This window comes from Tupaia chinensis, unplaced genomic scaffold, assembly GCF_000334495.1.
Source record: "Tupaia chinensis unplaced genomic scaffold, TupChi_1.0 Scaffold000438_1, whole genome shotgun sequence".
NCBI classification, from domain to species: Eukaryota; Metazoa; Chordata; class Mammalia; order Scandentia; family Tupaiidae; genus Tupaia; species Tupaia belangeri.
In genome coordinates, this window is record NW_006159943.1 from 538,677 (window position 1) to 553,056 (window position 14,380).

The window sequence follows — 14,380 nt, forward strand, 5'->3', positions numbered from 1 at the left end:
CAGCCATTCCCCTGGGGGTGATTTCTCACTTTCTCTCTCTCTGTCTCTCTCTGTCTCTGGTGAGCATACACCCTATAGCAAAAATCTCTTTCTCTTAAAAAAAAAAAAAGAGAGAGAGAGAGATGCCCCAGTAACAGGGTTGCAGAAGATCACGCTGGGAGGGGGCAGGGCCCAGCTCCCAAAGCCTCCACCCAATTCCCTTCCGGCGTCTGCTCCTTCCCAGACGGGAGGGAATCCAGTTGGCCTTCTGTCTTTCAGTCCCCGCCTAGCCCAGACCACTGGAAGTTCTTTCGGGGGTCAGCCCTCCATCCCGCCTACCTCACAGACTTCCCTCCTCATTGGTCTCAGGGGGCGTTCTAGCAAAGGAGGCTTCAGGGGAGACAGCTCCTTAGTGTGGGGGCTTAGGAAGACAAGGCAGTCTGAACATGGTGTCAGGCCGTCTCCCCCGAGGTCAGGATTGTCAGGACGGCCATGGAAGAGGGCTTCTCAGGCGTCGTGACAGAGACCCTGTCCCTTGCTCATTTGCGTGGACGTTTGTGTGTTCATTTGCGTCCTCACTGGCAGAGTGGATCTGCATGGGCCAGGCTGGTACCAGGTGTCTCCCCTACATCCATGCAGTCCCCTGGGGAGAGGGACACCCAGAGAAGCTGGCCACAGAGGGGCACTGGCGCCGGCCGACTCCCTGACCCTAGCTGGGGAAATGGGCTCAGTGGTGCCAGCGTGAAGCTGGGCCAGGGGGCCGAGCAGGGACTCAGGGGCTCGCGTGCCCCTACCGGGCTCTCCCCACGTCTGGGGCCCCTCCTCCTCCCCACATGTGGATCCAGGAGCCACAGAAGGTGGGACGCTGGTAGGAGGAGGAAGAATATGGGGAGATTCTAGTCCCTCCCACTTAGAGATGCGGTCGCCATGGTGACTGAGGACCAGTGAGATGGGATGGGGTTGGGGATGGGGGTGGGGGTGTGGCAGGGAGGCACTGGGAGACTGAGCCTCTGGCATTCCAGGGGAAAGGAAGCACGGAGCATCCCCAGCTCCAGGTAAGGGAGCCTCGGCGAGATGACAGCCTGTCTGGAAGGAGGGGGCGGGCCATTGTCTGGCTGCGCTCTGCCCCAGGAGGGGGCAGGCAGAGGGGTCGGGCCATTGTGTGGCCAGCCCGGAGGAGGAGACCTAGGCTGCGCCGGGTAAGGGCTGGGGAGCCGGGCTGGGCTGGTGGCAAAAAGGCGGGGAGACGGGAGTGGGAAGAGGAGGGGGGTCCTGGGGGTGTAGAGGCTTGGGGACATCCCAGTGCCTGCTCGCTGTAGGTACTCGGTACACAGAAGTTGGTTGGACTTGCTTGTGACCGTAAGAACAGAGTAGCCAGGAGCCAGGGCAGGCAGGCGGGGCTCAGGAGGGGGACAGGAAGCATTTGTTCCAGGACTGTGCTCTTCTGAGGGCTCCCCTGAGGCTGGGAGGGAGAAGGGGGCGGGAATAGGGCCCTCCAGGTCATTGGTAAAGCCAGGAGCCCCTCCCTCAGTGAAGCTTCCTGCGCTAAGGGGGCTCAGAAGAGACAGAGCGCCGGGTCGGGTCGGGGTGGGAAGCAATCTCTCCATTCCCTCCAACCTCCCCTCCCACCTCCACCCCCACAGCTAGATTTGTCTCTGGGCTTAGAAGCCTAGCAGGTAGGGGCTGTGGGCGACGAGCCCCAGGCGAATCCGGGCTCTGGCAGGGAAGAGGTTGAACTTAACATTGTTGTTCTGGGCTGGGGGGGCGGTGGGGGGTCCCCAGGTTGGGCTCCAGAAATGTGCTAGGAGATCCCCAGATTTGGCTGTGAAGCAGGCTGGGCCCTGTGGCCTGGTCCCTGACATCTGACCCCTTCCCACTGCTACCCCACCTGACCTACTGCCCGCCGCCAATCCGGCCAATCCCGGCCAAGGTACTTCCCTCCCTGGCCTTCATTTCCTCCTTCGTACAGTAAGGGAGGGGGTGGGACAGGCGGCTCTGAGCTTTCTTGACTGCTGTGGGCAAGACCTGGTGCATAATTTGTGGGGCCCAGTGCAAGATGAAAATGTGGGGCCCCTCGTTTAAAATGATTCAGATGTTGGAGACGGCAACGGCAGAGCATTAAACCGAGCATGGGCTGGCTCTTCTGAGCACAGGGCCGTGTGCCACCGCACAGGTCATGCCCCATGAAGCCAGCCCTGGCTGTGGGCTCTGCTGGCTGCAGCAGGACATGGCAGTGAGACCAGGATCTGCCCCAGAGGCTCATGGCCGAGGGGCAGGGTGTCCCTCCTCCCATGACCAGAAGGCCCTTGCAGAGACAGTGGGTGACAGCTGATAGCCTTTTCTTCAGGGAGGTTTCCATTCCTTCTGAGTCGGAAATCACTCCAGAGCTTTCTGGTTTTCTTTATTTTTGTTCCCCTTTGCTTTTTGCTATAGGGTGTGTGCAGTCACCAGAGAGAGACAGAGACAGTGAGAAATAACCTGGCCATGCCACAGTCCCTTCTCCTCCATTCTCCTCTCGGGACTTTGGGCAGGCACACACATACACCTGACGTGACTTTTTTCTTTTTTTTTTTAAGAAAGGGTTTTTTGTTTGTTTGTTTGTTTGTTTTTGCTATAGGGCAGGTGCACTCCCCAGAGAGACAGAGAAAGTGAGAAATCACCCTCCCCCGCCCAGGGGATGGCCACAATCCCTTCTCCCCTATTCTTTCTCGGGTTTTGGGCACACATGAATAGGTACCCTGGGATTTGAACCAGTAATTAGTTTTCGAATGAGGCCTATTGGATTTAACGTGGCTTTTAGCTGTGTAACCTCCCTAGGCCTCACTTTCCTCACCTGTATAATGGGATTAAGGGGGTACCTACATGTGAACACCATTGGAAAGACCGAAGCCTGACAGTGCCAACTCCAAACCGACTGTGGGGCGGAGGTCTGGGGCTGAAGAACCCTGGGTCTTTGGAGGAGGGAGGGCGTTGAGTCTACCACTTCCAGAGGTGGGACTAGGGCATAGGGCATCAGCTGGGAGGCTAGGGTGGGGCACCTCCCTTCCTATCAGCACTCCTCCCAGTGACCCAGATAAGCCAACCTGTCCCAGCAGAGAGGCCCAGCAGAGAACTGCTCAGATCTGAGTGGGGCTGGGAAGGCCCAGGTGAGGCCTGGTAAGTGGGAGTTTCCCCTGATTCTGAGAACACGGAAGGCACCTGGCAGCCCGCCTTCAGGAGAGCCCTGAGAGCCTTCTGCAAGTCCTGACAGACACAGTGTCAGCAGGGCTCTGTCTGAGACAAGCCCTGGGGAAATGGAGACCTAAGGGGAGCAGAGGGAGAAGAAAGACTTCTAGCAGTCTTTGGCCAGGAAGTGTACGGAGCAGCCCGGCTGCACCATCACTCTTACCGGCCAGTGCAACAGCAGGAGGGATGGAAGTTACACGACAGGAAAGACTTTCTGAAGGTGAGGACGTCCGTTTAAGATGGAGGTGGGTTATTTATTGACTCTGGTTAGCCCTGGGAGGTCTACACTCATTAATCTGCAGTCTGCTGACCCGGATGAGTGGGCAGAGACCCACTCGCTTTATGGCCATGGAGCCTTCAGCCCTGGCTGCCTCATTAACCCGCATTATGAGGTTCCCCTGGAGCCCAGAGAGGGGTGAGCAGCCACTCATTAAGCACAGGAAACGCCAAGGTGATGCACCCTAAGAGCAGAGGTCAGGCTAAAGGAGGGACCGACCCCTTATCAAAGTCACGGACAAGAGCCTAATATGACTGTTTTATTTTTAAAAGATTATGGCCCAGCTGAAAGTGGGAGGTTTGAAGGTTAGACCACTGCAGGGACTTCCCAGGAGGTAGGAGTGGAGAGACCCCACCTTGTGGGTAAGTGGAAAGAGGAATATGAAGACTGTCTCAGGTCGCCTTTGGGAAATGTTGAGTAGGAGGAGCGACCGCCAGGCTGGTTCGACAGGCTGTGACATGTCAGAAAGGCAGGGACGTCCCTGAAATGACCTGGAGGGGCCTTGGAAACTTGCTGGATAAACTGAGGCAAGAGGAGGGAGAGAAGGAGGGGCGTGTCCCCTGCCAGGCAGGCGAGCCGCTCTTTTCTCCCTCCCAGTCCACCAACTTCCGCCCAAGCCAGGATCTGCCACAACTCGAGAGGTGGAAATTCTGGTTTCCCAGGCCCAGAGCTCCCAGTGCCCATCCGGCACAATGGGCACCGGGAGGGCCGCGCTCCCTTCCAGCCGGGCTGAACCTTCCGTCCCCTGCTGGGGCCTGGGAAGCCCCTGGTTCTTTCTCTTTCTCTTGGATGGCACCCTTGCCTCAGAGTCCAGACACTGGGGTTTCCCACTGTGGCGGATTCGAGCGCACATGAGGTGAGACGGGTGTCTCGGGGTTGGTGTTCTTGGGGAGATTGTGCAGAAAGCCAGGGAGTGGGCAGCCACCCCTGCCCAGGCGACTCCCCAGACCTGCTGATAGCAGCCAGGCTGGGTGGACTCACATGGCCTCCCCAGAAGAAGGAGGCCTGTGACCAGACCCTCACAGACCCTGAGCTCAGAGGGTGCTGGAGGAGAGGTTAGAGCAGGCTGCCTCCCACCCTGTTGCCAGCCTGGTCCGGTAGGAGGCACCCGCACCCAGGGAGGCCTCAGTAATTTCTGTTTCTAATACAGGAACCAGCTCCCCAGCAAGCCCCCTGCCTGGGGCCAGATGAGTGGGCAGAACCCACTGTTTGCGCTTCAGGCTATGGGAAGAAGGGAAGCAAAAGAGGAAGGCAGAAAGGACTTGCCTGGGACTTAGGCAGGGCGGGGTGGGGGGGACACTGGGGAGAAGAGATCGGAGGGGAGCCAAGGAGGCGCCTAGGTTCCTGCCCGGAGAGGAAGGTGGCGCAACAGGCCGGGCCCACGGGCTGCTGGAGGTGCGACGCAGAGGGCATCTTCCAGATAGGGAACTGACCCTCCCTGCGTGTGCCCCCCCACTTCTGCCGCTGGGGCTCTCTGATTGGTCCCCAAGGGGGATGTGGTAAGGACTGTTCACCCAGAAAGTGCCCGGGTGCCTGTTTCCCCAGAGCCATCTGGTGACAGCCTCTGGCTGAGCATGGCCCTCCCAGCCCTGGGCCTGGACCCTTGGAGCCTCCTGGGCCTTTTCCTCTTCCAAGTGCTCCTGCTGCTGCTGCCGACGCCGACCGCGGGGGGTGGTGGGCAGGGGCCCATGCCCAGGGTCAAATACCCTGCAGGTAAGTGCCTGATGGCCAGGGTGGGGGTGGCAGCCTGCACTGACTACCCCTGCCGCTGACGGGGTGGAGGAAGGAAGGACAGGGGTGGAAGGACAGGGGCGACAGCCAGAAGTAGACATTCAAACCGAGTGGAAACCCACTTGAGGCACGAGATTGAGGAAAGGGAACGGTGCGCCCGGGGCACCAGCCCGTCCTGTTCTCCAGGGCTGGTGATTTTCCTTCCCTCCCAAGCTGGCGACTTCAAACCCCTAACTGGTTTCACACCGCCAAGCAGCCCCAAGTCGAGGCCAGTGCTAAAGAGCATCTGAGGACCTGGTGACCAAGGGCACTCCAGGACCACGTCTCCGCCTCCAGGTCGTGCAGGGCTACACCACGTCCTGTCCCGAGGCAGCAGGGCGAGCACTGAGGGGCCCGGCGGGGCGCACATGCAGCCCAGCTGGCCTCTCAGGGAGGCTGTGCGGCCGCCGGCTCACGCACCTCCGGGGAGGCGACTCGGGAAGGACACGGGCACTGTTGGGTTGCGGCAGCAGGTCTGGGGCACAGCCGTGTCTGTGGCACCTCTCTGGGGAGGTGGGTGAAGGAAATGTGTGTCGCTCACTGATGGAGAGGCCCCTCCTTATTGGGTGCTGGGACTGTCCGTGGGGACGGAGCTCAGCCCTGGCCCTCAGGTGCCCACAGTCTGGAGGTGGTCAGGTGGACACCCAGTCGTACTGCAGGGCAGTCACGGAGGGGTCCATGGAGTTCTGGGGGAGGCCTAGCCTGGGGAGGCAGCAGCTCTCACGCAGGCCAGCCCTCCCGCAGGCCAGCCCTTCCGGCACCATGCAACCCCTATTTCTCCATCCCCTCGGTGCTGGCTAAGAGTCCCTGAGCCTGCACCGCTACCTGTGGTAACTATGGGTAACCGCTGGTGACCTGTCAACTAGGTGGCCCTCTCGCTAAAGCAGAAGTGCCGGTGGGCTAACGAGAGGGGATTGGAGGAGCTCCTTCCCCCTTACCAATGTGTCCAGGGCTTAGGGACACACATGCACACGCACACACACACACACACACACACAGCCCACACCACACCACACCACATCACACCACGCCAAGGGGAGAGACCACCCTAGGTGAGCCTCCCCTGACCAGCTCCGCTCCCGGCCCGGTGCCATCCAGGCAGACCCGCACGGTCCTTGAAGAAGGCTGGAGGCTCTTTTCTGTTAGCAGAGACTCTAGTGGTGGAAATTTCCTGTAACAGAGGAGGGGAAGGGAGCAGGGGTGGTGGCAGGGCGGTGAGGGGAACCCTTAATACCCACAACTACTCTCCGTCTAGCTTTTGGGCTTGTGACTGCCAACACCTTCCTGTCGATCTGCCGGCTGGGTCCCCACCCAGTGGGGGCCGCGGTGCTCTTCCCCACCCCCAACCAAAAGCATACACGTGCCTCGCTTCATTTCCTGTCCCTTAGTCTTGGGTGCAGGTCACCCTCTTCCAGCCTCAGCCTGTCATCACTGTCTCTAGGCCGCCTCTTCTCTCTACCGCGGGCTTAGCACAAAGCTCCTTGGCCGCAGCAGGGTGGGGCCCGGGGAGCTGCTGTGGACAAGGGTGGGTCTAGCAGCCAATGCCTGGGAGCCTCCACCAGCCCTTCTCAGGGACCAGCTGCCTGCCCAGTAGTCCTTATTCTCTCCTCTCACACCTCCAACAGGGGACGGACGCAGGGCACTCAGCTTCTTCCACCAGAGAGGCCTCCAGGATTTTGACACTCTGCTCCTGAGCGATGATGGAAACACTCTCTATGTGGGGGCTCGAGAGACCATTCTGGCCTTGAGTATCCAGGATCCAGGGATCCTGAAGCTAAAGAACATGGTGAGGAGGCCAAGGGGTGTGGGCTGGGAGTAAGGAGGGGCCAGGCGTCGCCCCGCGGCTGGGCTGCCTGTGTCTGAGTAACAGGTAGTCCCCCTGTCGTCTTCAGCCAGCAACGTGCAGTTCTTGTTATTTATATCTCGACAGAGTGACAGACAGGAAATGTTGCTGTGACCTCATTTTTCACTGGTATCGCAGATGTTGGCTGCATAATAGCCACTGTTAAAATGGCCGGCATGGAAAGCATTGACAAGCCAGACAAACATTGGCTGGAATTCTATCAATAATCTAATGTCTGCCCCCAGTAGAAATCCCTGCTGATAGGAGCAAGGTGGGAGAAGGAGCTGGCGACTGCTGCTCGCGCCTCGGTCGGTGCTCCTCAGTGTGTGCTCTTGGTCACCTGCATACCCTGGGTGTGGAGGAAAGGCAGAGTCTCTGAAGAACTGATGTGTCTAACGATTTCCCCAGGAAACGTGTGGTTTGATACCGCTGCTGGGCCTGCTGGCATTGCGCTAGGTGCTGTGCATGTGCCACCTAGTGTGTCCTCCAGCAGCCTTGGAAACTGACCAAGATTGCTCAGATTTAAACTCAGGCCTTGGGGACTAGCAGGTGGCATGGTGGTTAAGGCACTGGACACTCCCACCTGACTGACCACCATTCAAATCCCAGACATGGTAGCTTGCTTTCTCACTTTCCCTCTCTCTCTCTTTCTGTATCTCTCTATGATCAAATTAAAATAAATGAATGAATAAATGCAATTAAGTAAATAATTCCTTAAAAAAAAAACAAAAACAAGGGACCAGCAGTTGGCATAACGGCCATGTTGCTGGACTCCCATGTAGTTGACCATGGTTCGAGTCCCAGACCCGGTGGCTTAAGACTCACGCCAGGCGCATGTGTATGCGTGCCCAAGATCCCGAGAGGAGAATGGAGGAGAAGGGATTGCGGCGTGACCATCCCCCCTGGGGGGTGATTTCTCGCTTTCTGCCTCTATGTCTCTCTCTGTCTGTCTGGCGAGCGCACGCGCCCTGTAGCGAAAACCTCTCCAAAAAAATAAAAATAAAAAAAACAAACAAAAACAAAACGTGGATCTGCCCCACTCCTTGGCTCTGCTCTACCATGGCGCTGTGTCCTGAGGAATATCGGTGTCATCAGGGTAACAGCCATGGTCACAAACTGATGTTATCACCATGCAGCAGCACGTCCTAACCCCCACGCCTGCTGGTGATTTCATGCCAGAGCCAAGGAGGGGCTGGCAGGTCACAGACAGAGTTGTAACCTCATTCCCCTTCATCTCCTGCCTCTTCACTCCCATTTCAGATACCTTGGCCAGCCAGCGAGTTTAAAAAGGCTGAATGTGCCTTTAAGAGGAAGAGCACGGAGGTAAGTGGGGGCCCTAAGTAGGGAGCTCTGATGTCCCTACACCCTCACTGGGTGGCCTCAGGCAGGCAGGCAGTGGGAGGTGCTGGTTTGCAAGATTACTGCCCAGACTGAGTTCTGTAAATATGTATAGGGACCAGCAGGTGGTGTGGTGGTTAAGGAGGCTGGATCCCACATGGATGACTGGGTGGTTCCACACCTAGACTAGGTCGCTTGAAAAAAAAAAAAAAAGAAAAGAAAAACACAACACACTAGGAGTGTGCATGTGCATGCCCAAAATCCTGAGAGGAGAACGGGGAAGGGATAGCATTGTGGCCATCCCCCGGGGGTGCTTTCTCACCTTCCCTCTGTTTCTCTCCAGCAAATGCACACAACCTATAGCAAGTTAAAAAAAAAAAAAAAAAAAAGGGGGGGGCAACCGGGGCGCTGGGGGGAAAAAAAAGTGAGGGGCCAGCAGGTGGCATGGTGGTTAAAGTGGTGGTGGTTGACCTGTGGTTCGAGTTCCAGACCTGGTGCCTTGAAAATTATGCTCAATACGTACAGCACACAAAATCCCAAGAGGAGACTGGAAGAGAAGAGATTGCTGTGTGGCCATGGCCCTGAGGGGTGATTTCTTACTTCCCCTCTCAGCCTCTTGCTCTATTTCTCTCTAGTGAGCACACGTGCCCTATAGCAAAATAAACAGACAAAAACTTTTAAAAAGTGTATAGGGACTGCCTTGCATGCCCAGGCTTTTTCCCCACTAGGAAGTGAGGAGCAGCCTCTGGGAGCCCAGGAGTCTGGGGCAAGTGGCCTCAAAGCCTGAATGCTCTGTCTTCCCCAGACACAGTGCTTCAACTTCATTCGCGTCCTGGTCTCTTTGAATGCCACCCATCTCTACACCTGCGGCACCTTTGCCTTCAGCCCTGTTTGCGCCTTCATTGTGAGTTACCTGGGACCCAGCTCTCTGGCCCACATGCAGCCCTCCTCACGTCTCCCTCCAGCCTCTTCTCTGTAGCTTTGGAAAACTTGGGTCTTCCAGACTCAGGCCCTTCATGAGCTTCCTGGCCCCAGAACAGTTTCCTTCCATGTCCTGTTTCCTTCCTCCCTCACGCTCCTCATTTCCCGGATGTGAGACCCTGGCGTTCTGGTCCCCCAGCCTCACCCCCCCTTTAGGAACTCCAAGATTCCTACCTGTTGCCCATCTCGGAGGACAAGGTGCTGGACGGGAAAGGCCAAAGCCCCTTCGACCCTGCCCATAAGCACACGGCTGTCTTGGTGGGTGAGTATCAGGCTTTCTGCTCAGCCCTGTCTGCTTTCTGTAGTCACTCTCAAATATGAGAGATGACAGCTTCCTAAAAGGCAGGGAACAGAGAGAGGGTAAGATGAGAGGGAGACCCAGGCACCCCAACCACCAAGTCCTGCTGGAACAGCCACAGAGGAGGTGGAGAGATGGGTGCCAACAGACACAGAGGCATGAGGGTCCAGGAAGGGTCTCAGGTGGAGAAGAGGCCCGAGATTCCGCCGTGGGCTCAGCAAATCCACATGTGTGCACCCCTCCCCTGTGTGCCAGGCATCGTGTTAGTACTGTAGGGAGTGCAGAGAGGAGGCCACAGCCCCATGCCCTCCTGGACACAGACCATTACAGCCTCCCTGCCCTGCGTCCTGGAAGAGGTGACCTTTTGCTTTTGAGCAGGAATTATTGATGGGCAGGGAAGGTGTTCCAGGAATAGAAGGGTAGCCCCTAGGCTTGTGAGCAGAAAACACACACCTTCCTTCCGGGATCAGCCCGTGAGTCTGCTGTGCCAGTGAGTCAGCTGGGTGTGTGCTGGAATGGCCAGAGAAAGGCTGGCAAAGTGCCAAACACCAAGGGCCACCTGGGTTGGCCATTTCCTGTGGACACAGGAGACTAAGAAGGGTGCTCAGTGTGGGGGTGGAGGGTGACCTGGAGCAGAAGGGTAACAGGGACCAGAGACTGATAGGAATGCAGGCCCCAGAGGCATTCAGGCCCCAGGTCTGAGGGGGCCAGGGGACCCCTCCATCTCCTAAGTTCTCTCCTCCCCTCTCCCCACCTAGATGGGATGCTCTATTCCGGCACCATGAACAATTTCCTGGGCAGTGAGCCCATCCTGATGCGCTCGCTGGGATCCAAGCCCGTCCTCAAGACAGACACCTTCCTTCGCTGGCTGCATCGTAAGGACCTGACCCCCAGCCGGCACGGGTCTGGCCCCCTTCCCAAGCCTGAGTCTCGGTCCCCCGGCACTGCGAACTGCTGTTCACGCACTCAAATCCCATTTGTTGAGGGTCTGCTGCATGCATTATTGCTAGACACTGGGGGTAGAGCAAGGGAGAACCCTTGCAGCTTTCATCTTACGTGAATATATTAAAAAGCTGCCAGTCCACGCCTACCCTCAGCTCCCCATCTTCATCATGTGACAAGCTCTCAAGGCCTCCGGAGCCAACCCAAGGGTTTTCACCAAAGGGTACCAAGGCACCCAGGTGCTCGGTTCCTAAGCCCATCTCCCCTGGCCCCACAGCGGACGCCTCCTTCGTGGCAGCCATCCCTTCCAGCAAGGTCGTCTACTTCTTCTTTGAGGAGACAGCCAGCGAGTTTGACTTCTTCTTCGAGAAGCTCCATACCTCCCGGGTGGCTCGAGTCTGCAAGGTCTGAGAGCTGGGTGGGAGGCGGGGCTGACAGTACAGGAGCCAATGGAGAGGTGGTGGAGGCGGGGCTAAGCACTTGAGGTCCAATAGGAACGGGGAGAGGTGGGGCGGAGGCGGGTTCTCGCGGGATAGGGTGCGCTCTCTGACTCTGCCCGCGCCCCTAGAATGACGTGGGCGGTGAAAAACTGCTGCAGAAGAAGTGGACCACCTTCCTGAAGGCCCAGCTGCTCTGCGTCCAGCCGGGACAGCTGCCCTTCAACATCATTCGCCATGCTGTCCTACTGCCCGCGGAGTCCCCCGACGTTCCCCGCATCTACGCAGCCTTCACCTCCCAGTGGTGAGCAGCAGGGCGACAACCTGAGGGCTCGACACCGGATCTGAGGCTACTGTGGCCTTGGCTTCCGAAGGGAGCCGGAAACGGTGTGAGCCAAGCGCACACCCGCACTTTACATAGGAAGGCATTTATCTCCACCTCCTAGGGATTTGGCTCTGGCCCTTCATGTAGCCCAGGGAGGTTCTGACTAGTTTTTAATCCTATCCTGGCTCCAAAGAGGATAGCGGGCAGTTTACAGAAGGCAAGCATTACAATCAATAAAATAGACAAGGAAATGAGACCAAAAGGAGCAAAAGCGAAGCCAGGGAGAGTCTGCCTTCCATAGCTCACCACGATGTGCTATATAGTTCCTGGATGCCAGCTACAGATGCTGCTCAGAGCTTCCTAATGACCAGGGCAGCTACCAGAGGTATCTAGAATATCCCCCAGTCCAGAGCTGAGAACCTGATGCGTACAATTGTCATGTTAATGAGTGAGAGACAGGGGCCTGCAAGTGGCATGGTGGTTAAGGTACTGGACCTTCACATAGCCGACTGTGGTTTGAGTCTCAGACCTGGTGGCATGCTCTCTCATTTTCCCTTTCTCTCTCTTGCAGTCCCTCTCTGGTCAAATTAGTAAAAGAATAACAACAACAGATAAAACTAAATAAATATTTTTTTAAAAAAATAAAAGAGTGAGAGAGACAGACCTGTCACCACAGACCAGGGTTGAAGGAATAAAAATAGTTTGGTAGTCTGGGTCTGCTCAGTTCTTTTTTTCTTTTTTCTTTCTTTTTTTTTTTTTTTTTTTTGCTCTAGAGTGCATGTGCTCGCCGGAAAGACAGAGAGAGACAGAAAGCGAGACATCTCCCCTAGGGAGGATGGCCACACCACAATCTCTTCTCCTCCATTCTCCTCTTGTGATCTTGAGCATGCATGCACACATGCCTGGCGTGAGTTTAAGCCACCGGGTCTGGGTCTTGAATTGCAGTTGACCACATAGCCATTATGCCATCTGCTGGTCCCTCTGCTCAGTTCTTTGAGGACCCAAAGGAGGAGGGCTTCATGCCAGCCAGCTTGGAGCCAGTTACACGCCCCTTCCATGGGTGTGGTCTTGTCTAGGCAGGACAAGCGGGAGTCACCCCAGGGCCTGAGCCCCAATTAATTCTCGTTAAGGATAATCACGCTTCAGACCCCAAGATGGGCTTAGAGCCAGGCCTTGGGCAGGAATCAGGGTACTCCACAGCTGCCTGGTCCTTATCACTACAACAAAGCAATGAGAGGCAGAGAGGCTGGCCCACACCTGCCCTCTGGGGTTTCTCGCAGAGAAAGTGGCATGCAAAGACCACACACAAAGTCCTCCCTCGCTGTCTCCAGGCAGGTCGGCGGGACCAGGAGTTCTGCGGTCTGTGCCTTCTCCCTTGCAGACATTGAGCGTGTCTTCGAGGGGAAGTACAAGGAGCTGAACAAAGAGACATCACGCTGGACTACGTACAGGGGCCCCGAGACCAACCCGCGGCCAGGCAGTGTGAGTACCCCACAGCGAGCGGAGCCGTCCACAGACACACGTGGCATGGGTGTAAAAGCACTTGGGAAAGCGTAATAAATGCCCCCATAAATATCAGTTCTCCTCCCTACCCACAGTCCTCTCTGCTCAGACGTACACCTGCTCCAGCTGCGTATATTCCACAGGTGGCCAACACAGTCCTGCCTGCAGATTGCCAGGCCACCTCCCTTTCAAGGCTAAATATACCGGGACCAGCAGTTAGCGTAATGGTCATGTCGCGGGACTCCCACGTAGTCGACCATGGTTCAAATCCCAGACCTGGTGGCTTAAACTCATGCCGGGCACATGTGCGTGTATGCCCAAGATCCCAAGAAGAGAATAGAGGAGAAGGAATTGTGGCGTGACCATCCCCTCTGGGAGGTGATTTCTCACTTCCTGTCTCTCTGTCTCTCTCTCTGTATGTCTGGCAAGCGCACGTGCCCTATAGCAAAAACCTCTCAAAAAACAAACAAAAAAAAGGCTAAATACACCAAGTATCTGAGTGTGTCACTGTGGACACAAGGCAGCATGGGTTGTGTGCCCCAGACTGTCTTGGGCATCTGTACCTGCATTTCTTATTTAACTTTTTGGTTTTTAAAAAAGATTATTTATTTCATTTTGTTTTCATTCACTTATTTTTAATTAGGCCAGAGAGAGACACACAGAGAGAGAAGGAAAGTGGGAAAGCAGTCTGGGACTCAAACCGTGGTTGGCCATGTGGGAGTATCCAGCGCCTTACACACCATACCACCTGCTGGCCCCTAGCTTTTTTGGTTTTTAATCAGATTAATATATGTACATAACTTAAAGAATCAAATAGATTGGCATGGAGGTTAAGGCACTAGGTCCCACATGGCAGATCACAGTTCAAGTCCTGGACCTGGCATCTTGAAAAACATGACAGGCGTGTGTGTGTGCACGCCCATAATTCTAGGAGGAGAATGGAGGAGAAAGGATTGAGGGTGGCCAAACACCATGGGAGGTGATTTCTCCCTTTCTCTCTCTCTCTGCCCTATGGCAAAAAAAAACTTATTAAAAAAACACAAACAAACAAGATTGGGGCCAGCAGGTGGCATGGAGGTTAAGGTACTGGATCCCACGTGGCCAGCTGCTCAATTTGAGTCCTTAACCTGGTGGGTCAAAAATCATGTATGTGTGCGTGCTCAAAATCCCAAGAGGAGACTAGAGGAGAAGGGATTGCTGTGTGACCATCCCCACCTGGGATTGCAGGTGTATGTCTGAGCAGACTGGATGGTGGTGTGAGTGGAACACTAATATTTAGTGGGCATTTCCTGTGCTTTTACACACATATTACAACCCCTGGGGGGTGGTCTCTCTCTCTCTCTCTCTCTTTCTCTGGCAAGCATAAGTACCCTATAGCAAATAACTAAAAGAAAACGCAGAGAAAAGGGAAAAAGAAATAGATCGACAAGGCTGATTACAAGGCACCAGTCCCATTCCCTAT

The 14,380-nt window shown here is 56.0% G+C and overlaps 1 protein-coding gene across 3 annotated transcripts in view; it reads left to right on the forward strand.

Moving 5' to 3' along the window:
• Positions 1-4,161: 4,161 nt before the first annotated feature.
• Positions 4,162-14,380, forward strand: part of SEMA4A (semaphorin 4A) — a 25,115-nt gene continuing 14,896 nt past the window's right edge. Inside the window, exons 1-10 of one of the 3 annotated variants that reach the window (XM_006155171.3) lie at positions 4,162-4,337; positions 5,027-5,194; positions 6,877-7,037; positions 8,355-8,417; positions 9,238-9,336; positions 9,570-9,675; positions 10,470-10,586; positions 10,931-11,058; positions 11,222-11,394; positions 12,747-12,897. In XM_006155171.3, the coding sequence (XP_006155233.1) occupies positions 5,056-5,194; positions 6,877-7,037; positions 8,355-8,417; positions 9,238-9,336; positions 9,570-9,675; positions 10,470-10,586; positions 10,931-11,058; positions 11,222-11,394; positions 12,747-12,897 (1,137 nt within the window). In that variant the 5' untranslated portion in view covers positions 4,162-4,337; positions 5,027-5,055. Of the gene's footprint in view, positions 4,338-4,859; positions 4,877-5,026; positions 5,195-6,876; positions 7,038-8,354; positions 8,418-9,237; positions 9,337-9,569; positions 9,676-10,469; positions 10,587-10,930; positions 11,059-11,221; positions 11,395-12,746; positions 12,898-14,380 lie in introns of those variants that run through there. The other 2 variants (XM_027774470.1, XM_027774471.1) reach the window with 2 other exon arrangements.